The sequence below is a fragment of the Vulpes vulpes genome, chromosome 14 (assembly GCF_048418805.1).
Source record: "Vulpes vulpes isolate BD-2025 chromosome 14, VulVul3, whole genome shotgun sequence".
NCBI classification, from domain to species: domain Eukaryota; kingdom Metazoa; phylum Chordata; class Mammalia; order Carnivora; family Canidae; genus Vulpes; species Vulpes vulpes.
In genome coordinates this window covers 25,382,865-25,406,319 of record NC_132793.1, presented here as the reverse complement: position 1 = coordinate 25,406,319, position 23,455 = coordinate 25,382,865, and the positions used below count along the sequence as shown (strand labels likewise).

The window sequence follows — 23,455 nt, the reverse complement described above, 5'->3', positions numbered from 1 at the left end:
CAAGTGTGCTAGTATATTGTTTACTCTTTCAAATGTGCAAACTTATTTATACATCCTGAGTAATAGAAATTAAAAGAGGATGAGCTAAAAATATATTCACTAAAGTTCCAATAATTTCTTTCCTCACCCAAGGGGATTGTTCTGTGTACCCTCTTGGGATGTACACCCTGTTTTGGGGGGCCTAGAGGTAGGCAGGTGGATGGCAGAGGGCCGTGTTTCCTCACTTCCCGTCTGTCTCCCTCACTAGGCTGTGACCTCCACAGGGGCAGGGGGCACATCAACCCTGGTGTGGTCTGTGTCCCTGGAGCCCCGCCAGTGCCTGCACACAGTAGGTGCTCAATAAACACGTGCTGAAAGGATGACTGCCCCCCATGTCCGTGGCTGGGGGATTTTAGGAAAGCCACAGTCAAACCCCCTGACGTCAGGGGCTGCCTCTGTGAAGTGCAGTCGGTCACGCCTGCTGGCCTGCAGGGAGAGGGCCGAGGGCCGGCCTTTGGTAAAGTGCAAAGAAGCACGTAGAGGGAGGGGCCTCCGTCCTCACCTCCTGGGCCTGGCATCCTCAGGCAGGTCACACTGGTCCACGGGGCTCCTCGAGGACCGTGGCATCGATTTTTTTTCTCTAGGAAATCTAGGGGGAATGGTGCTGGGGCTCTCTGAGTGTTGGCAAGGGGGAAGCAGCTGCCACCCCTGCCACCTTCTAGCATTCCCTGGAAGGTGGCACGCAGGCTCTAGCCGGGTCCAGTGGAGATGTGGGCACTGTGACCTCACAGAGCAGGGAGAGGGCGGGGGTCTCTGTCCAGTCTCCAGCCTGGCCCTGCAACTGCCCCCTTGGATGAACCCATTCTGACCCACTTCCCACTTTTAAGATAAGGAAATTGAGGCCCCAAGACAGGGAGGGCCGTGCCAGGCTCTCAGGGCCCAGGCAGGGGGGACAGCTGAGGCTCCAATATCCAGGCCATGCTTTCTCTTGCCCCCAGACCCTTTGCTGCTCCAGGCTTTCTAGACTTGCCACCTGCTTAGGCCGTACATGAGGACATATTATAACCCAGGTCCTCTTGCTGGTGGATGTTTCGTATAACACAAAATAATGTATATGTTGTTGTTTTAATAAAGTTCTGCATAAATAAAAGCATAACAGAGCAGAAATGTCTGACTACGTTTTTTCTCTGACAGCCCTGCCTGTGGAGAATTTATGTGGACTGTGAAGCGAAAAGAACTCGTTTTGCCCCTTGGAGGCAAATTGTTGATCAGATTGTAGGCTGAGTTGGGTGGTAAGCAGAAGAGCGCCGCTCAATTAGGCCTGCACGCCAAAACCTGAACGTGTGACCGTGTTAGGTTACAGAACAAAGGTGACTTGAAGCCTGCAGTTGGGATGAAGGTTGCTGATCAGCTGACCTTGAGATAGAAGAGTATCGCAGTCTATCCAGGTGGGCCTTGTGTCAACAGGGTCCTGTAGATGGAGGAGGGAGGTGGAAGGGACACACAGGTGGCAGCAGGAAGAGCCTTCGGCCCGACTTGCTGGTTGGAAGGTGAAGAGGCCCTAAGGCATGCAGTGAAAGCAGCCTCTGGAAACCAGAAAAAACAGGGAAACGAATCCTCCCCTAGAGTTTCTAGAAAGGATCAAAGCCCTGCCAACACCTTGATTTCAGCCAAGCAACATCCATTTTGGACTACTGACTTCCAGAAATACATTTGTGTTTTTAAGTCACTACATTTGTAGTAATTTGTTATAGCAGCAATAGAAAACTAATACAGTCCCCTTGAGAATATTCAGCCAAGGAGAAGCCCTGAAATGCTGTTACTGGAATTGTTACAAGGGTCTTTCACTTGTCCATTCATTGATTCATTCATTCAACAAATGTTTATTGAGCACCTGGTATGTTCCAGGCACTGGCTACAGAGGTAAGCAGACCCCTGGGGATGAGGGCAGAGGGCCTTGCATGTAGCAGGTGCTCACCCAACCCTGGCTGCCGTTGAGGCAGGGAGACGGGGCCTGTGAGAATCTCCCACCATTGTGTCCACCGGTTGTCACTCGATCTCCCCCGCACTGGATATGTCGAGGAAGAGGAAGTGTTCATGCCAAGAGCAAACACTGAGAGTGGCTTTGGTCAATATTTGTGACCCTTTCTACTGAGTCTGCTGTTTGCCCTGGCTACGGTGAGCGCCAGGAGGCCGTAAGTAGGATGTTAGGGACCTTGCAACTGGCATTTGAATAGGGCAGGGGAACTCTGCACTCTCAGGGGAGGGCTTGCTGGTGTCTGTGGTCCCTATCAGTTCTGTGGGCACTAGTGGCGATCCAGTACAGGGTGGGCTTGGGCTCTGGGCCTGATATTTGGACTGGTGTGGAGTTGGTGGGAGCCATGAAGGGTGTTGGAGTGGAGTGGGGAAGAGGAACACTTCCTCTTCCCCAGGTCCCTTTGTGCCTGTACTCTAGCTGAGCCATGCAGAGGGACAGACAGGCTTTCCCTGCAGTTATGCTATCAATTTCCATGCACATTATATGCACGAACACATACACACCTCCCCCATGCCAGGAAGCAGTCAACTATTCACCTATACACATACACACACGCACCTAACACCATACACGCAGACACACTCAGGGTACCAAGCCCATGCATACATACCGTACCCAAAACTCCCACACCTGCACTCATGCAGGTTCATGTACACAGGCAGGTCACATCATAAACGGTGCTGCCAACATGCCCATCATGCCCATTCCATGTACACACTCACACACACACTTTCCTCTGATGCTAGTAATTATTACCTAGTGGACACGTATATGCATGACTACACACTCACAACCACATACCCCTCGTACACACATATATACAAACTTCTCTTGTGCACACACAGCTCCTTGGGCCCCAGGTAGCTGAGGGGAGCCTGCAGCTGCTAATGCAGAAAGAGACTATGGGCTGCGTCCCTTGTGAGTGCAATACGCATTTGGAGGGAGCCGGTGGTGTTAAGTAGCAGGGACTGGGGCATCCACACACCCTCTCCTCTCTTGTCCTTTGAGTCGGGGTTCGATGTGTGTGCAGGAGCAGAGCTGAGTCAGTGACTGGGGCTAGGGCTCAGGGAGCCTCCGGCTCCTCCTAAAAGGGTCATGTTGTTGAGAGAGCTTGGAGGCACTAGGCCCAAGAGGTTAGTGAGTCCTCCCCCTGACTTGGGGCATCCACATCCTCCTGGGCCTGGCCAGGCCTGGCTGGGACGACGAGGGGGCCGTCCTAAGAGCAGTCCTCTTTCCAGAGATCTCCTGGCCTAAGAGGCCCCAGAGCAGCCCATCCCCAGGGTCTTGTAGCAGTTGGCAGCAGCCTGGTTACGTGGCAGCCCCACCACACACATAGGATGAAACATTTTGGCAAAGGCCATGTTTGCAGGGAAAACACATCACTGCAAGCAAACCTGCCCCTCCCTGGGTCCCTTCACAGTGGGTCCTGCACACCCGGGAGCCTCATAAAACAGCTTCCGCACCTGCCAAGGGACTCAGGAGGCCTTGGCCAGGGCTGAGAATCCAGTTGTCCCAGGAAACCACCCCAGGTAGGAATGGGGATAGGGCTGGCATTCCTCCAGGGAGGAGCCTCAACTTCCCTGTCTGTTCAACAGGAGTACTACTTCCAATGGCCTTCTATGGAAGGGTCCATCCCCAGTCTTGTTTTGGGAATTTGGGCAAGTGCCACTTCGCTGGGCCTCCATTAGCCCATCTCAGCAGTGGCCTCTCACTCCTGAGTTAGACACAGATCCGTCCACTTGGCTGGGCTGGGTTGGGAGGGGTTAGGGGGCCATGCAAAGACCTGCTTTAAATGTACCTGGTACAGGATGAGATGAGGATAGGAGCCACCCTGGGTCCTTCCCTGGATGCGTTCATAGAGCTGGGACACTAGGATGGGCTGTCACACTGGGCTAGACTCCTGGCACCAGGAAACACAGCCCTGGACCTTGGAGTGGCGGGCCTGGGCTCTGCCCTTGGGGCAGGAAGCTGCTCTGTCTCCCTACCCATGAACCTCATTCCCTTCCTCTGGCATGGCTTGGGTCCTACGGTTAACCCCAGTTTGCTGTGTGGCCTTAGGCAAGGCTAGGTCTTCTCTGGGTTTGGGGGCCCACCTCCAGGCCAAATCTCCCTGTGGTTCCTGAGGAAGCAGGCTGGGCAGGCGATTCTTCCCAATGCAGACAGGTAGAACTGATGTATGGGGGTCTCAGGTAGGGCTGGGATTACCACGCAGGGCTTGCAACCTCTAGGCTGGGTGGGGTTCAAGCAGGCCAGAGGGGGCATGCTCTGGACAAGCTCTCTGATGCCTGTCCCTACCCCAGCCCACAGATCTTGGGGGGCAGTGGCCAGGATGGCCATGGCTCAGGCATTCAGGCTGGGTCTGCTGCTAGCGCTGCTGCTGCCTGTGGTTGGTGCCTTGATGCCGGGCACCGTGGTCAGACTCAACGAGGCCATGCTGAGCTACGGTAAGAGATGTGCTGCTGGCCTATCCTGTGCGTGTCTGCACACGTGCATGTGCACGGTCCCATGTGTGTGCGTATTTGTGTGTCTGTGTGTGGCTGTGAACTCAAAAGCCTCATGAGGACCTGGATTTTTATCTCATGTGCCACCGTGTCCCCAGTTCCCAGACAATGTCTGACAAAGTGCTGCTCAGCAAACACTTATGGAGTGAATGCACGAGTAGAAATGTGGTCAAATCTAACATGCACACTGGCATGCATGATTGTGCTTCAGTGCCCCCAGGCTGAGGGCACGCGTTGGTTTGAGTGACTACTTTTGCTTGTGTGTGTCTGTGTGTAAGTCTGAAAATTCATGGAGATGTGACTGTGTGTGTACTTGAGTGTCGGGGAGGATCTCTAACCACGGCCATGCATACAGGTGTCATGGTATGTGCCTGGGTGTGTGTATGCAGGGGTGGCTGCACACCCTGGGTGTACACGCATGTGCACAGGGTGGGGGTGTGTGCACACGCATGCTGGGGGAAGGCATGTCTGGCACAGTATTGGAGGGAGCGTCCCGGAGCTATATCTCTGTGGGGTACACAGTGAGAAGACCAGCCCTGCTCTGGGCCCCTCGGGCAAGGTGTCTATCCTATGACATTGTCCCACCCTTCTAAGACTTGCCCCATCCCCTGAGAAAGGCATAATGAGAAAACTAGACCAAGGGAGGGACAAAAGCTTCTCCCCAGAGGCCTCCACAGTCCCATCAAAGCTGGGTCAGGGGCGAGAAATCAGAAGTCATTTCCCTCAAGCCCAGAACAAAGTCAGATTATAGTGTCAGGCACTCAAGTCAGACAGTAGAAGCACTGAGGCAGCAGTGTCCCCGTGGTGCACACACAGGCTTCCAGGACCTTGCATCCGGGCAGATAGGCAGGCAGTGAAAGGGGTCAGTGACCCGTGTTAGTCTGTGCCTGGCCCCTGGAGCCATGCACGGAAGCTACAGGCTGGGACATGAGGTCTGCTGCCTTCCACTGACCATCCTCCCTCTACCTGTCCTGTGTGAGGCTCCTTTGTCCCCAGAGAGCCATCCCAGGTGCACCTGCCTACGTTCTTGGGGGACATTCAGCGGGAGGTCCAGGCTGCACACACCTCTTTCTAGGGTCAGGCTGGGTGGCTTTCTAATAGTGTTTTCCTAATCCCATCTCACAAGCCCCAAAGTTTAAGCCCTGTGTTGGGGGAGCACTGTGGATGGAGTCCAGGGGCCTGGGTGTGAGTCTTGGCTCAGCCACAGACTCAGAGGGCCGGGCTGGAGAGGGGTAGCGAGAACACAGGGACCACTGGCTCCCTACTCCAGGTCTGAGGAAACGAAAGCCCAGAGTGAGTGGTGCAGTGACTTCCCAGTCCCCACAGTGAGTCTGTGTGAAGTTTGGGCCTCTCGACTCTTCAGCAAGGGCCTTGCTCCCTTCCAGCACCGCGACCTCTCATCTTCGTTCTACTCATGTTGAATTGTTTAACTAGCACCTCCCTCGCCTGGCAGCCCAGGTGTGTGAGAAGTCAGGTTGGGAGCCAGGTGCCTCAGCTGATCCAACTTCCCCTTGCCAGAGGTCTTCGCTTCTCGGTAAACCTGGCACAGTGTAGCACCTGCGTCACTCAGAACAGTGCTTGGCACAAAGGGAGCGCCAGAGAAGTGACAGCCATGATCATTACACAAATAAATGGCAACAGTAAGAGCTAACATTTCCTGTGCCCTGAGGCTTTACTGGGACACTATGTGAAGGTACCATTATAATCATTGCAAGTTTACAGAGGGGGAAACTGAGGCACAGAACAGCCACATCGATAGTGAATAGCAGACCTGGGGATTTGTATCCAGAATCTGAGGGACTCAAGAATCCTCAGCCTCCAGTCCCCGGAACAGCACCCCACCTTCGGTCCCGCTCTACTGGGAAATTCTCCTTCGGCTTGGAGACTTGGAAAAGGCTCCAGAAGAGATGGGATCTGATCTGATCAAAGGGCAAAAAGGATGTTCTTGTTTTTGAGGAGTGAGGCAGACAAGATGGGGAAAGGCAGAAGCAAGAGAGGAAAGGCATGCCTTGCAGGGCCTGGTGTGAGGGTGGAACCCAGGGCAGGCTCAGGGGGACCCAGCTGCAAGCCCCGCCCCTGCCCCCCGCCTGTGGGCAAGTGCGACCCCGCCCGCCTCTGAGTCCTCTCTGCTCAACCCGTGGGGTGGAGGGTGGTGGTGGTATGGTCTTGCTTGGTGGCTCCAGGGGCAGCCTGATGTCACCCTGCTCTGGCCCCGCAGTGTCACAAATCGGGACAGCCCCTCTCCAGCAGGCCCTGCGGGTCACAGTCCCGTATTTCTTGGACTGGAATGAAGAGGTGCATCAGCCCACCAGGTGCGTGCTCCCACCTACTGAGAAAAATGCTTCAGCCCACTCAATGAGTGGTAGGTGAACCCCACGTATAGGTGAGTGCTCCCCACCAGCTAGATGAGTGCTGTCCTCACCTCATCTCACTCATAAGTGAGCTGTCCCAAGGTGATTGAGGGGGTGAGACGGAGGTGGAGATACGGGCCGGCTGGTGCCTCCGAATTCCTAGATTTCTGCCCTCCAGGGGCCAAGACTGCTGCTTCTGGGTCCCCAGGGCTGGCAGGACCCTTGGCTACTTTCCCCAAAAATGAGACACTGAATTTAGACACAAGTCTGAGCCTAAGTACCCCCACACCCCTGTGATGAATCATGACTCAAAGGCAGAGAGATGGGGAGGCCATCTCAAACTCAGATCCGGGGGCCAGGCCAATTGTCCCCAACCACGCGGGAACAGACTCACTATTCCCAGATCCCTGGCTTCCCAAGAGAAGTCATATATATATTTAAATCTGTCAAGTTTTGAATGATGGCAACTACTTAAAAAACATTGAAAACTTTAAAACACTGGATGGACAAACCAGTAGCTGGTGTGGAGGCCCCCATTTCGAGTCCCATAGGGAAGGGCTGGTGTAGGGTGGACCGGGAAGGGCACTGACACACCTAACAGTCAGGATTCCTCAGTGTTCTGTGGTCGGCCACACGTGGCTGTTTGCCAACCGCACCGAGTGTCCTTGTGGGAAGACATCCAGGGTGCTTGTCGAGTGAAAAGGAGCAGTTTCGGGGCGCCTGGGGGGCTCAGTCGGTGAAGCGTCTGCCTTCAGCTCAGGTCATGATCCTAGGGTCCTGGGATCGAGCCCCATGTCTGAGCTCCCTGATCAGTGGGGAGTCTGCTTCTCCCTCTGCCTCTGCTGCTGCTCCTCCTGCTTGTGTTCTCTCTCTCTCTCTCTCCTGCTCTCTCTCTGTGTGAAATAAATAAAATTTAAAAAAAGAAAGAAAGGAAAAGAATTAGATTCTAGGTCAGTCTGTGTCCCAGAGAGAGTCACAGAAAGAAATCCACTAAGTGCCAACAGTGAGAGTGCCGGGGAGTGGAGGTTTTTATTTTTAAATTTTATTTATTTATTCATGAGAGACACAGACAGAGAGAGGCAAAGACACAGGCAGAAGGAGAAGTAGGCTCCATGCAGGAGCCCGATGTGGGACTCGATCCCAGGACCTTGGGATCACGACCTGAGCCAAAGGCAGACACTCAACCACTGAGCCATCCAGGTGCCCTGAGGGTGGAGTTTTGATGTAACTTTTCAAATTCATATCATTTTCCAGTGTCTGAATTCCCACCCCCAACTACAGTGTAGGGGAAAAAATGACTCATTCAGGAAAAAAGAAAAAGTTATAAAAGTGCTTAGCAATCAGAACAGGCAGCTTTGAAGGGAATGAGTTTCCCGTCCCTGAAGGGCTACCAGCCAAAGCGGTTGACTAGAGTGCTGCAGAGGGGATTTCTGACCTTCTGTGGATCCCACCTTCCAAGCTTTCCCAACCTCTGTCAGAAACTAAAAGCCCTCCACGTCCTGAACAATCATCTCCCTCAATTCCTGTCCCCGGATGGGAGTCCTCTCGGCATCCTTTCCCTACCAGCTAGTTGTCCAACAACTGCTTGCATGCCCCCTAGGGTGGAGAACTCTCCACTTCTTCCTCATTCCATGGTTCCAGTAGTCAGAAAGTTCTTTATAACCTCAGTAGTGTGGCTATGGCTCATAACACCCACCACAGAGTTGATTCCAGGGTTTAATGGGGGGCCCCCCGTCATCTCCATTCCCACTCTGCAGGATCCAGATTTTGAATGTCCACGTGCCCCACTTCCACCTGAAGTTCATTGCCGATTTTGGGGTGCGCATGTTGGTAGCAGCCAATTTTACTTTCAAAGTCTTTCGGTGAGTGGCTCTCCTGGAGGAGGGGGGTAGCAGTGGGCAGAAGGATTTTCAGGGACGCTCTGAGGGGCAGAGTGAGGGGAGGGGGGCTAGCAATTGCCAGGTCCTGTGCTCGAGTCTTCCACTCCCTGTCCAGTGCTCTTTCCCACCCTTCCGCGGGGGAGCGAGACAGTGAGAATTTGAGAACCTGGGTCCTGCTCCGCAGCTGTGTAACCTGGCAGCCGGTTCACCCCTGCAGCCCTCAGTCTCCCGCTCTGTGAAATGGGATGAAACTCTGCAGCACGGCTTTGAGGGATGCAGTGAACAGCTCCACTGCTGGAATTAAAATCACACCTCCCCTTGCACAGTGCAAGGCACAGAGTAGGTGCTCAGTAAATGTAGCTGTTGGAATTATTTCTATGTATCAGCTACTTTGTATGTGTTTGATTTCCAAACTACTGGCTGGGCACTCAGAGGGATCTCTTGTTGGAACGCCTCTGTGCTGACACTACCATTGTGTGAGTGCTCACGGGGGTGGGGGGCAGGCTCCACGCAGGGCATTTTCACACGGCTACCTCACGACCGCTCAGCACAGCCTCAAGAGATAGGTACCGTCACTCTTATGTCCATCTGACAGAAGAGGATACTGAGGCCTAGTATGGGGAGTGACCGGCCCAGGGCCTCACAGAGAGAGGGGGCTGGGATCCAGACTTCACACCCATCTGCTGCAATGTCTGTGAGCCCGAGTGGAGTTTAGAGGGCCCTGAGCCTGTCCCAGGGGTGAATCTCCTGCTGAGTGAGGGTCCTGCCTGTGCCCAGTGGGGAGCAGGCTCGGGCTGGGGGTTTGCAGGGTAGGCTGTGCTGGGCGGTGCCGCCAGGGCTCAGGAATGGTGTCGTGCAGAGTCCCGGAGCCCCTGAAGCTGGTGCTGCCCGTGGTACTGCTGGCCGACGCCCAGGTGGCCCAGGGCTCCATCCGGACCCCCGTGGTAAGCATCTCTGCCTGCTTCGCACTCTTCAACAGTGCCGCGGTGCTGGATGGCAGTACCAGGTGAGTGCCTGGCAAGGGCTGGGCTGCAGAGTCTGCCACCAAGGCTCTGGGGCCTCCTCTTGAGCTTCCCACTCAAGCTTTCACCCAGTTGCCACAAGGGGCCCAAGACACACCCGTTTTATGGCTGAGGACACTGAGATTCAGGGAAGGGGAGAATGTGCAGCCAGGCCATGTCCCTCTACTGCATCCCGCCCCCCTGCAGCACATGATGACGTGTGCCAGCCGTTACTACTGTACTCAGGGAGGCCTGATGTGGCTATCCTGGGCCTCGGAGGGCTGTCCCCCGCTGCAGAGACGGGGATCCTGAGGTCCAGGGGGCTGGGAGCCGTCAACCTCACTGTGAGTCGGGGCTGCCTCCAAAGCTGCCGGCGGCTCCCACCTCCAGAGCACCTGCTGTGTGCAGGGCAGCCTCCAAGCCCTTTACTACATCACAGCGGCCCAGCCAGGAAGGCGTAAGTATTCCCTCCATTTTTCAAAGGGCACAGAACAGTTAAGTGACTTGCTTAAGTTGACACAGCTGACAAACGGTGGGGGGGGGGGGGGAGGTTCAACCCCTGTAGGCTGACTCACCTCCTGCATCATGTCTACCTTCTCATACTTGAGCTAGGTGGGCATTTGGAACTGGCCTTTTTCCCTCAGAGGGGACCGGGCATAAAGCCATTCACGCTTGTGTCCGGCAGTCGTCACGAGTCACACATGACTCCCTGCCGTTCCCATGGGCCGCGGCTGCTCACAGGAAGGAAAGCCCAGGAGATAATGGCATTAAAACACAGCCGCCATCCAACTACCTCCCCTGAGAGGCAATTCAGTGAGCTTGGGCTGCGACTTGGATCAACAATTATGAATAGATGAAGAAGAGGTGATGCACACACACACACACACACACACACACGAATATTACTCAACCATAAAAAAGAATGAAATCTTACCATTTGCAGGATGGAGCTACAGAGTACAATGCTAAACGAAATAAGTCACTCAGGAAACGACAAATATCCTATGATTTCACTCATATGTGGAATTTAAAAAACAAATCAGCAAGTGGAAAAAAAAAGAGAGAGAGAGGCAAACCAAGAAACAGACCCTTAACTATAGAAAACTGAGGGTCACCAGAGGGGAGGGGTGGGGGATGGCTGAACTGGGTGATGGGATTAAAGAGTGCACTTGTCGTGACGAGCACTGGGTGATGCATGGAAGTGCTGAATCACTATATTGTACACCTGAAACTAATATCACACTGTAGGCTGACTAACTGAAATTTAAATAACAACTTAGGGATCCCTGGGTGGCGCAGCGGTTTGGCGCCCGCCTTTGGCCCAGGGCGCGATCCGGGAGACCCTGGATCGAATCCCACGTCAGGCTCCCGGTGCATGGAGCCTGCTTCTCCCTCTGCCTGTGTCTCTGCCTCTCTCTCTCTCTCTCTGTAACTATCATAAAAAAAAAAAAAATAAATAACAACTTAAAGAACCCCCAAGGAACCATGGTTTCCTATGGATCCCTGCTGAGAAACAACTTAGACCCATCTTCCATCATTCAGAGGGGAAACTGAGGCACAGAATGAGGAAGGAAATTTACTAGGTGTGTCACAGAGAATTGGAGCCCAAGCAGGAAGCACCCCCAGCTTCCTGGGTTCAGAGTGACCATGAAGCCAGCTGGCCAACAATGTGGCTGAGTCTTGGCTTTTGCAGGGTCTTCTCTGTCTCCCCCAAGCCTGGCCTCAGTAGCATGTTTTGGCCACTTCCAAACCTCAAAACCAGTGACCTCTTCTTTGAGGCTCGGTTTCCTCATCTGTGGGGACAATGGTGCTGGCACCGTGTCTGGCACACGGCAAGGGGTGGAATGGGACTCACTGGCTCCCGGCTCAGAGGAGACACTTCTCTCTCAGACAGTGGCTCTGCAGGAGAAGCGGGCCCGAATGCACGAGCCGGAGCTCAGGAGCGCTTTCTCTCTCTCTTTCTCAGCGTGGCCCCTGGGCTGCTGGTCCTGGTGCAGAATCATATTAAAGCTGTCCTGCGGAACAAGGTACAGGACCCCCTACCAGGTCTCCCAGGAAGGAGGGCCTTGCTAACCTCAGTAGACATGCTGAATGAAAGGAGTATTGCGGGCGTGGGAGAGATTGGGATTCTTACTGCTTTTTAATTTAAAAAAAAAAAAAGATTTAATTTATTTATTTGAGAAAGAGAGCACAAGCAGGGGGAGGGGCAGAGTGAGAGGGTGAAGCAGACTCTCTGCTGAGCAGGAAGCCTGACTCGGGGCTTGATCCCAGGACTCTGGGATCATGACCTGAGCTAAAGGCAGATGCTTAACTGACTGAGCCACCCAGGTGCCCCTGTTATTATTATTATTATTTTTAATAGAAGACTGTTCATGGGGCTTCTCCATTCTCCCACGAAGCAGGAGGAGCCTGGGGTGATGGTCCAGGGCAGTAATGGAGAGGCGTAATAAGGGTGGGCTCAGGGGGTTGCTCTTGAGCCAGCCCCAGTCCATGCTGGAGCGTGGGGAGGAGGCAGTGCTTTCAAGGGCCATGCGGCTTATGAAAAAGAGACAAAATGAAAGTGGACAAGAACATGGGCACTGGCTTCAATCCTGGTCCTCTCCTTCCTAGCTGTGGCACTTGGATGAATCACCTAACCTCCGTCTGCCCCCAACTCCACACCTGTAATACAGAGGGTAAACCTCTCTCGGAGTTGTTTGTGGGGGTTGAGCACATTAACATCCATAAGGAGTTTAGAACAGTTTTGGCAGAGTGGGCACTGTGATTGCTGTTGCTATCTCAGCTCTTGTCATTAGCAGCCTGTGGCCGACCTGGTGAGAGATGGTTTCCTCTGGGCCTAGGGTCCCACAGCCAAGGAGGAGCCACTTCTTCATCTCTGCCCTTTTACACTCCACCCCATCTCCTGATCTGGTCCCTACAACCCCAGATAACCCACTCGAGGCCGTCCCACCCAGCAGAGGTGGGCCCCAGCATTTCCATCTTGCAGATGAGGAGACTGAGGCCTGAGGCTGAAGGCAGTACAGCCTGACCTGGCCCTCCACCAGCCCAGCCTCCTCAGCTCTGCCTGGACCAGGCTTTGACTACCCTTAGCCTTGTGGTCTCTCCTCTGCCCCACCTTCGATCCCACTGACCCCAGCTTAATACACTTCTTGGGCTGCCCACTGCACCCAGGGGAACTCCAGGCTTCCTCGCTAACCACCGCCTGCCTTCACCACATGTAGTGCCCATCCCTACCCCACCCCCGCCCCTGCTGGCCCTCTCCTGTTCTTTCCTTGATGCCCATGGGCCCTAGCTTCTCCTCCGAATCCTCAGTGCCCCGGAGAGGAGCCAGAAGATGCCCACTGGGAGGTAGAGGAAGGGTGGGACTCCAGGCCGCGGCATGCAGGCTGGAGGAGGCTTCCAGACTGGGACCCTAGAGTCTCACGGTCTCATCCCTTCAGCCCCAGCACCCTCTTCACCAGCCTCCGCCTCTGTTTTGCCGCAGCTATGCCTGAGCATCTCCAACCTGGTGCAGGGCCTCAACGTGCACCTGGGCACTTTAATTGGTAAGACCTGAGAGCCCAGAGGGAGGGGACTGGGGCCTCTGAGCTCCACTGGGACCCCCAAGACCCTTTAAAGATCAACCTCTGGTCAGGGTTGACCTCTGGGAGATCAATCATAGGATGACTGAATAGGTACTGATGAACTCAGGGAATCTCCAAATACTAGAATCAAGTCTTTGAATGTTTAGTGTGTGTGTGTGTGTGCAAGTGTGCAAGTGTGTATGCGTGTATGCGGGGGGGAGGCAGAGTACATTCCGTTTGCGGTTGTCTCCTCCCCTGCCTGGAGACTCAGAGACCCCATCCTCCTCTGGTTTTGCTCCCACATCTCCCACATTCTTTGGCGGACTCTCCCCACTGGCACATTGTGGCTCGGGCCATTCTATTCCATTTCCTCTGGACACCTCCTCCTGGAGGTCTCACGGGCTCTGACTCAGCACATCCTCAGCAGAACTCAAGCACTTCTGCTCACAAGTGCCCTCACCCCTGCTTCCGTTCTCTGGGGCCATTCACCCACCTGGAGGCAAGCCTCCCTCTCCTCTGTTCTTAGAGGCTTGTTCATCTCTGATTTTTCTGGGGCTCCTCATACTCAGGGTACTAGGAGTGTACTAGGAGAAAGTCCCGTAGGCTGACCCCCCCACAAGCAGACCCTAAGATGTTAGGGTAAGTGGCTTGAATGGGGTGAGTCCCCAGGGTGCTGGTGGGGAAGGGGGGCAGCAACGCAGGGGAGGAAGGCGTGTTCTTGAGCAAGCACTGCTGTGGGCAGCTGGGGCCACCCAGGGGCTCTTGGAGACTGCGGAGTAGGTGCCTGTGTCCTCCCTGTACACCACTCCCGGTCACCGCCCCGCTGCCCGCCGCGCCTTCTCCACCACTGCAGGCGGGCGCCCAGGGCTCGCAGCCACCGTGCACAGTCCACACAGAAGCGTGGCCACGGTGGTGGCCTCTGCGAGGCTCCATCAGGACTTCATCTTACACTACGAAGCTAAAAGCTATGAAAGCCGGCCAGCCTCATCCTGTTTTCAGTAGTATTTATCAACATGAATAACAACCTGCCTATCCCCAGACTGGCCAAAAATGTATCCTTTGTTAATTTGGGGGGTGATATGTTCTTGGGGATCCCTGAGCAAAATCCAGGGTTCCCTCTGTTTTCCCACAGACCTGTTTTGAAGATGCTCCTGTGTGAAGCACCTTCTTCTATCTAGTGGCTTTGCCTGGGATTCTAGGGCCTCCCTCAGGTCACCGTCATTGACTTGTAAAATCCCGAGCTGTTGACTGTGGTCAGCTACACTCTGCAATTGGTTGGCCTTGCTCTGACTTAGGGGTTTACATCTAATGGTCACAGGGTGTGGGGTAGGTGTGTGGGAGTGGGTGTGTCGGGACAGGAGGCAGGGCGGCATGTTGAGTCCATGTTTATCTGTGGTGGGTTCTTTTTTTTTTTTTTTTTTTAAGATTTTATTTATTTACTTGACAGAGAGCACAAGCAGGGGGAGGGGGAGAAGCAGACTCCCTACAGAGCAGGGAGCCCGATGCAGGACTCCAACCCTGGACCCTGGGATCCTGACCTGAGTTCAAGGCAGACACTTAACCGACTGAGCCACTCAGATGGCTAAACCCCCCTGTGGTGGGTGGGTGAATATCTTCATATCAAGCTAGCTTTGGCTTTCTTGTGCAAACTTTTAACAACAGTCCTACAAGGTGGCATCAGTATCCCCGGTTTATAGATGAGGAATTGGAGGCTCTGAGTCTCAAATCCGTAGTGTGGTCATGAATTGACCACAGTTCAGTTCAGTTCAGAAGGTCATGAACTGACTCATGCTGGCTTTCTCCTCTTTACATGTGACCCACTGCTCTGCCTCTACTTCATGGCCCAGCTCACAGTTCCTCAGGGAACATTCCTGGATTACGCCCACCCCCCTCTTCACCATAACTCCCATATTACCTTAACAGAAGGCACCAAGAAGGCAAGGAAATGCGACCTGGAATAAAACAACATGAAGTTAAATTCTGGCTTTGTTGCTCCAATGCTGTGTGACCTTAGGGAAGTCACACCATCTCTCTGAGTCTAAATATTTCAATCCCCCCCAAAACCCCACAAAACAATGGGGCTCAGAATTCCTGCTTCTCCCCCGTGCTGCTAGCAGACAGCATAGGCTAAGTGCCTGGTGGATGACAGGCTCAGTCAACATTTGTCCCTCCCTTCTTCCTCAGATCCCCTTTCTCTCCATCAAGACGCCTTGGAATTGGGTTCATAGCAAAGACCGGCTCTTGTCCTTTGCTTTGAGGAATTAAAAAAAAATCTAGTAAAGGAAATCTAAGCATTCAGGCCTAGGGGACTGTTTACATGAGTCATGTGTGCCTACAGTGTGGGGTGACAGGAGCCACTAAAACGCACAGCTTACAGGGGCATTTTAATCACCTGGCAACATGCCTGGCAAAATGCTGTATAATAAAAGCTAATAGGGCTGTCTGGGTGGCTCAGTGGTTGAGCATCTGCCTTTGGCTCATGTCATGATCCCAGGTGATCCCAGGATCCTGGGATTGAGTCCCGCATTGGGCTCTCCACAGGGGGCCTACTTCTCCCTCTGCCTATGTCTCTGCCTCTCTCTTTGTGTTTCTCATGAATAAATAAATAAAAATCTTTAAAAAAAGCTAATATTTACTGTAGCATTCTTAGCTCCATTTTACAGATGAAGAGATGGAGGCAGTCTGCCTTGAGGGCTGTGCCCTTACCTAGGCTATAACGACACTCCGTAAAGACAACAGAGAAGGGCACGAAGCTACTGAGCTTCACCACAGCTTTGCTGAGGGAGGGACAGATGGGGGGCTATTTGTCTCTACAGAAGAAAATTCCGAAAGAAATGCATTTGAGGTTCTGAGCTATGTATTTTTTTAATCTTTCAAAAATGTCTATATGTCCACAGGGAATATGAATTATTTTAAATTTTTCATGTTTTTAGTCATCTTAAAAAAATAGTAATTTATTCTTTTTAGTGTCCTGTCCTCTGAGTTTTGATGAATGTATACAGTTGTGTGACCACCACCAAACTCAAAATACAGAACATCTCTCCAGCTTCTCAAATCCCTCTGAGCTTCTCCCCTCCTGCCACCTCGATCTGAGCTGTAGAATTGGAATCATACTATATCTCTTTTACAATTGCAAGAGATTTCCAAAACACTGGAGGAAATAAAATGATTATTATTACTTTATTTATTTATTTAGATTTTACTTATTTATTCATGAGAGACACAGAGAGAGAGGCAGAGACATAGGCAGAGGGAGAAGTAGGCTCCATGCAGGGAGCCCAAAGCGGGACTCGATCCCGGGTCTCCAGGATCACACCCTGAGCCAAAGGCAGATGCTCAGCCACTGAGGCATCCAGGTGTCCCAAATAAATAAAATTAAATCCAGAAGAGACATTAGAAAATCAGACAGAAATCTAACATGTGTGCATGTGTATATGCACGTGTACACACACACACCCTTGGTCATCCAGAGCTTTTGAAGACCTATTGCTAAAAGCTGGGCTTTCCTGAGAGTGGGGGTGAGCCTTCCCCGGCTGTGCCGGCTAGCCTAGCTGCATCTAGAGATGTGACTCACCCTTTGCAACCTTCCCAATCAGAATATTCTGAGCTCTGGGGAAACTTGCCACATAGGAACTGAACTCTCCTCTGTGCCTCCCTGGAGGCTCCCTGAGGGTCCTGTGCTCCTGCACAGCATGGCTCCAGGGGCGCTTGCCTTTTGAGTTTCTGTAAGAGGCTGTGTGATGAGGTGGAGAGAGAGCGTGACTTTACAGCTGGACAGGCCAGGTATATAATCCTGGGCACAACTGCACTCATCAAACTGTGCACATGTATGTGTGTATGTAAAATGTGGTGATGATTGAACGGGACAGTGTAAGTCAAATGTCTGGACCTGGATGAATGTGAGCTCCATTCTTTTTCTGTAGTTCCCTCTTGCTTTTTTCAGGGGCTATTTGTGCCTAGAGTGACCCTTCTCCTTCCTTCTAACTTAGGGTTTCTAGTCTTCCATTAATTCGGAAGGCAGAAACCCAAATTGTCAGAACTGTGTCTAAACTAAGAGTCAATAAGCCATGAGTAGCTGAATCTTGGCTGTGTGCGTTTTGCAACTGGGGTTCACTTACTCAGAGACCTTTTCTCTTGCCCTTTCTGTTTCTTGTCCTGGGTCTGGCTAACTGAAGTCGTCAGATGGTTGAATTTTCTGAATAGATGAGGCATGGTGGATAAGGCTAAGTGTGCCGTGTTTTCTTTTCTTCTGCTTTTGTTAGGCCTCAACCCTGTGGGTCCAGAGTCCCAGATCCGCTACTCCATGACCAGTGCGCCCAACATCACTAAGGACTACATTTCCTTGGATATCAGCGTAAGTGCTCCCTTGTCAGCCCTGAGCTGGGGGCTTATTGCCTCTGAGGTCCGTGGGGTCCTGGGACATTCCTAAAAGAGCAGGGATGTTGAAGGGAGAGGAGCCAGAAGGGCATTTAGGGTGTGAGGCTGGACAACATGTGGCATGTGGGGGTGGGTGGCATCTGAGAGCCCAGGTTCTATGATGGAACCACCATCCTACTGGGGCACTCCTGCTTTTCTCCTCTCACCACCCACCAACCCCGTAGGCCATTCTTTTCCTACTGGGCAAGCCCATCGTCCTGCCTGTGGATGCCACCCACTTTGTACTGCCGCCTAACGTGGGTGCTGATGGTGCCATGGCAACCGTGGGCCTCTCCCAGGACCTGTTTGACTCCGCCCTCCTGCTGCTGCAGAAAGCTGGTGCCCTCAACCTGGACATCACAGGGCAGCTGGTGAGGCTCGGACCTGCCGCCCAGAGCCTGTGGGACAGGCATGCCCTGCGGTCCAGCCTGGGGAGGCCCCGCAGAGGCCAAATTGTGGGTGGGGCAGCCCAAGTTTTGCGGCTACAGAGTGGCTGTTGCAAAGGTTCAAAGGTGGTCATGGGGAGGCAACAGGTGGTCTAGCTTGAGGAGTGGCTGCCCTAAAATCTGCCATGACATGGGGGCTAATTTCAGAAGTCTGAGGACAACCTGCTGAACACCTCTGTGCTGGGCCAGCTCATCCCCGAGGTTGGTGACATTTTTAATCATTTCAGGGACCAAGACGTGGGATCGAGGTGGGAGGTTCTCTGGCTGGGGGACCTCTGCTGGCTCTTATCAGTCCACTGGGGGCTTCGGCATGTGTCCTGACCTCTGCGCCTCCTCCACGTTAGGGGTGGCCCCTTCTCTGCCAGATGTTATGCTGTCTCCCTCCTGTGCCTTTGTGCAGCTGCTGCCCTCTGCCTGGAGGGCCTTCTCTGCTTCCTTTTCTCTTGTGCATCTTCAAGTCCAAGCTTGGGGGTTGCCTCCTAGGGAAGGACCTCACCCCCCATCTGGTCCAGGAGACTCCTTGAACTCCCATGGCCCCTTAGCGTCCATCCCTCCTGGCACCAATCGCATAGTCTGTGCCCATCTTCATGCCTACCACCCGCTGCAGGCAGGGCATCCCCGAGGACAGGGGCTTGGGGTGGCTGCACCTCTATGGCCCAGTCACGGACGAACAGTGGCTTGATCAGGAGCGCCTGAAGCGATGAGTGGAGAGCCCACCCAGCCTTTGTCCCTAGGTGCCCTCCTCCTTCTCTCCCTCTCCACTCCCCAGGTGGCCCGCCGGTTCCCCGAGCCCATGCCTGTGACTCTCAAGGTGCGGCTGGGTGCCACGCCCGTGGCCACACTTCGTACCAACAATGCCACGCTTCAGCTGCAGCCCTTTGTGGAAGTCCAGGCTGTGACCTCCAACTCAGCTTTCCAGTCCCTCTTCTCCTTTGATGTGGTGAGTGAAGTGGGCTGGTGGGGCTGGCTGGGAGGGTGGCAACTCCCAAGATCTCACTTCCTGCCCCACTTTCCCCAGTTGCTCTGCTCTATCCATGATGGTCTCCCTGCAGTTCCTTCACTGTGCCATGACATTCCTGGTGTAGGCCCTTTGCATGTGCTATTGGGCACTGTGCCTGGGACACTCTTCCCCTTGCCCTCAGCACGGCTAGCTTCTCCTCATCTTTCAGGACTCAGCTCAGATGTTGCAGCCTTTCTCAGGCAGTCTTCTTAGACCACCCTGAGAAAGATGGTCCCCATCAGCCCTCTCCCTGCTGCCACTCTGCTGTCCTGGCACCTGCTATTAAGGACCCTGGTTACTTTGGCCATTGTTCACCTCCTCCCCCAGCCTCTGAGGGTTCCTAAGGGCAGAGACCTGGTGTTTGTTCCCTGAGCTGTGTGCAGGGTCTGGTGCATATGGGTGCTCCGCGAACACCTGAGTCAGGCGGGGAGTGGGTGGAAGCTGGTGGCCACCGGAATCTCCTCTGTGGTTCTGTGCTCTTTGACCTTGCTCTCTCTTCGTGCCCAGGTTGTGAACCTGGACCTCCAGCTCTCTGTGTCCAAGGTGAAGCTTCAGGGCACCACATCTGTGCTGGGGTAAGCAAGGACAACCTGCTGAACACCTCCGGATCCAGCCACCTCAGTGTGTTCCTCTGTGCAATGGGCCTGCAGCCACTTTATCACAATGTCACCCATTACAGCATCAGTCAGAGGAGGCTGGGTTGTAGCACATGCGGTATGGTAGGAGGAGGGATCTAGGGGGATATAGGCCTAGTCCTAGCCCTCCTCCGTTTCTTTCAGGGATATCCAGCTCACCGTGCGCTCCTCCAATGTGGGCTTCGTTGATGTGAGTGTGGGGTTGGGGTCTCTAGAGACCCCTCACAGGGTGGGGCAGGTCTTGAGTCCCTGTGCTTGCACGCAAGTGCACCTGTACGTGCCACCGTGATTGGGCTTCCACCAAGGTGCCTGGGGACGGTGGCCAGGCGGAGGGCCTACCCATCAGACAATCTGTCCTCGGGCCATCCGGCTGTCAGTCAGCCAGTCAGTCAGCCTTGGTTCTTCAGTGGGGTCAGTCCGCCAAGTGTCGCAGCCAGGTGGCTGAGGACTGGTGGGTCTGAGAATCGCTGGCAGGCCAGTATCAGATGGCGCTGGTTGCTTCTTCGGCCCTGTGAGGCAGCTGCGTCCCTAGCCACCATGCTCCATTGGCGGGCCTGTCAGCCAACACAGCCCGCCAGCCTACCCACCAGCGGTCGGTCACCCGCTGCTCAGCACCGATGGGCAGCTGGTCACCTGGCATGAGGCAGTCTGTCAGCCACCCGTTGGCCATGCAGTGTCAGCCAGGAGCGCGTCTAGGGTCCTCTCAGGGGGTGGTTTCTGGGGACCAGATGCTCTGACGGCTGACTGGGGTGTCCTGCCCTCCCCCCCCCCCCCCCGCCTCTGCTCTCTGTGTCTGTCTGTGTCTGCTGTGTGTTACGTGCGGCCCACCTGTCCATCTCTCCCGGCCCCTCGCTGGAGCGGGCCCACGGCCCCTGCTCCCTGACTACATGGCTGCAGACAAATCAGATGCGCCCACTCATGGACACCGTGTTCAAGAGGCCCCTGCTGGATCACCTCAATGGTAAGCCCTGCTCCCCGCGCCAGTTGGCCCCCGCAGCCCCCTCCTGACCCACACCTGCTCCAGGCTCCCTTCCGGCCATCCTTCGCGCTGCCCGGGCTCCGAGGTTAAGAGAGTTCCCACTCTCTTAGCTTTTCAGTTCTTATCCCTCCCCAAGACTGTTTTCCCTTCTGTAAAGTGAGTACAGTAATAATGGCTCCCACCCCCCAGCCGTGTGTGGGACTCCGTGTCATGATGCGCACGAGGAGCTCAGCATGGCGTGGGCCTCCCATGGTGCTCCACTGAGGCCCCCCATAATGAACTTGGTTTCTCCTTCCCCTCCTGCAGCTCTCTTGGGCATGGGGATCACCCTCCCCAGCATGGTCAACCTGTACTACATCAACCCTGAGGTCTTTGTCTATGAGGTAAGAGCCTATGGGTGTGACCACATGGGCTTCCTCCATCCTTCCTCCCCCTCGTCCTCCCTCCCTGCTGGTACACACAGTGGGGTCTCAGGGTCAGCCAGGCCTGGGGGTGTCCCCTGTTCCTGCCGAGACCAGCCATGACTCCCTAGCTGTCATGAGATGGAAAATTTAGGATGTGCAGAGACACTGGTGCAAAGGTCTCACCCACCCTTCAGTCCTCATCAGGTATCATGCCAGGCCATAATCGGGGGGTTCAGTCATCCCATGATCTGGGCCTTGGGGTGCCCTTTGGTGTCTGAGGAAGATGACAGAGGAACTTCCAGTTTTGTACAAAACCTCTGCAGGCTGGACAAGGGAAGAAGGCTTCCCGACCCTTCTAAAGTCACTTTCCCTGATGAGAAATTGTGGGCCTAGGGTGAGACCCTACAACTTCTTTCTGTTTCACCTGGGATATACAATGATAATATTCTTTCTATTCACTCAACAAGGCGTGTAGGACAGAAAGCTTAGCCCAGGTCTCTGCAGCCTAACATCTGTGTGTTATTCATATTCCCTGAGTGGGACCCACTAATGTTTTCCCAGGGATGACGCCTTTGTTGCTGAAGAACTATGGTCCCAAGGCATTTGAATGATCCACCCTCCACCCTCCAAAAAAGGAACAATAGGCTCATGTTGGAGCATGGGCTCTTAGTGGGAACTTCCCCCCAAGACTCTCCCAAACAGGCACCGTCAGTGGCTAACTCACCCTGGTACTCACAAATCCAGTCAACTGGGTCCAAAGTCAAGGGGCCCTAGACCAGCATTGCCCAGAACAATGTGGGAGAGTTCTGGGAGCCTGCAGTGTCCAACACAGTAGTAACTGTGGGCCACTGGGCACATATGGTTCTTGGGCACTTGAAATGTGGCTAGCGCAACCAAGGAACTGAATTGCAAATTTTATTTAATTCTAATTGGCTTTAGTTTAATAATGGCTACTGTATTGGGGGCATGTATGAGCTACACATGGGCAGGGCCTGGGTCTGCTTTGTCCCCAGCATGTGGCACAGGGCGTGGATTAGAGCAGAGGCTCTGTGAAGATCTGTTGAATGAATAAGTGAATGAAGGAATGACCAGCAGGCTCTGAGCACATTTCTGCAGTGCAGTGTAGACGGCAGAGGGTATATGGGAGGTTCCTGGCTCTGCTGGGGAGCCTTGGACCCAGAGAAGATGCTCTGTGTTTGGACGCCCTGTCCTAATTAATACAGCGCTGGTCCCAACCATGCCCACAAGCGCACATCAATCCCCAGCCCCATGCAGGGGCTCTGCCCACGTGCTCTGGCTGCATCCTCATTGTAAGTTTGCAGGGTGGGCGCTGTTAACACTCTCAAGTGACAGCAGGAAACTGAGGCCCAGAGAAGCAAAGAACTGTCCTCAGGACACAGCCAGCAGGAGTGGCAGAGCCTGAGCTCAAAGCCAGGCTGATGGGGCCGCTGGGGTCCTATCAGTCCTCATGTGGCCTCTGACCTGGCCCATGGTGTTCCTTACCCTTCAGGGCTATGTCGTGATATCCAGTGGACTCTTATACCAGCGCTGAGGTGGGACCACCAGGAGACCTAGGAGTGGGCCAGCTCCCTGCTTCAGGGACTCTCTTGCCTCAAGCCACTTGAGAAACTGAGGCAAAGCCACACTTACCATCAGCAGCAAGCGGGATGATCCAGCCAGGCTGTTTAATCTTCTCCGCGTGACTGAGCTCCCCTCCCTCCTTTCCCCTCCTCTCCCTCTGTCCCTCCCGTCTCCTTCCCCCTCCATGTGAGCAGCATACCCCTCTTCCAGGATGTACCAACGTATCCCCTCTCACATTAAACATTTTCTTTTGAGCTGCAACTCCCAGCCAGGCCTGGTGAACTCTGTGCAAACCTGAGGCTAGTTGCTTACATCCAGTTCTTGGATCCTGTTTGTCCCTGGAGCCACCAAAGCCACCTGGAAGAAGATGAGGATGTGACCATGTCTCTGTTGACTGTATCTGTTGACTCCCTCACTTCCTTGACCAGGGAAGTTCAGAGTTTGAAAGGGGACCCTGGCGAGCAGCATGATGGCTAGAAGTTACCACGGTGGCACTTTACACACTGTGTCCTCGGCTGGTGGTGTTTCCCCTCTACAGTCCTAGGACCTCAGAGGAACTTTACAAGGCAGGCAGGCAGGCTGGTGGGGTTCCATTTGGCAGATTTGGGGATTGAGGCCTACGAGGAGAGAAATGTGCTGAATCTCAGAGCAGGATGGCAGCAGATGCCAAGGACTGTGCCC

The 23,455-nt window shown here is 54.0% G+C and overlaps 1 protein-coding gene across 1 annotated transcript; it reads left to right on the top strand.

The window, feature by feature from the left end:
* The first annotated feature begins 4,352 nt into the window (after positions 1 to 4,352).
* BPIFB2 (BPI fold containing family B member 2) lies at positions 4,353 to 22,970 on the top strand. Its single transcript, XM_026009650.2, has 15 exons — positions 4,353 to 4,461; positions 6,737 to 6,830; positions 8,627 to 8,731; positions 9,609 to 9,755; positions 11,717 to 11,777; positions 13,235 to 13,295; positions 17,576 to 17,667; positions 17,915 to 18,100; positions 18,323 to 18,376; positions 18,945 to 19,115; positions 19,683 to 19,750; positions 19,955 to 20,000; positions 20,708 to 20,771; positions 21,096 to 21,172; positions 22,704 to 22,970. The coding sequence occupies exons 1-15, from the start codon at positions 4,353 to 4,355 to the stop codon at positions 22,743 to 22,745; spliced, it is 1,377 nt and encodes a 458-aa protein (XP_025865435.2). The 3' UTR covers positions 22,746 to 22,970.
* Positions 22,971 to 23,455: the final 485 nt, after the last annotated feature.

Excerpts from the sequence above, each read along its gene's own strand:
- BPIFB2 (XM_026009650.2), top strand. The coding sequence starts at position 4,353 with ATGGCTCAGGCATTCAGGCTGGGTCTGCTGCTAGCGCTGCTGCTGCCT. Across the intron at positions 9,756-11,716 it reads GTGCTGGATGGCAGTACCAG|CGTGGCCCCTGGGCTGCTGG; the intron begins GTGAGTGCCTGG and ends TCTCTTTCTCAG. Across the intron at positions 21,173-22,703 it reads CTGAGGTCTTTGTCTATGAG|GGCTATGTCGTGATATCCAG; the intron begins GTAAGAGCCTAT and ends CTTACCCTTCAG.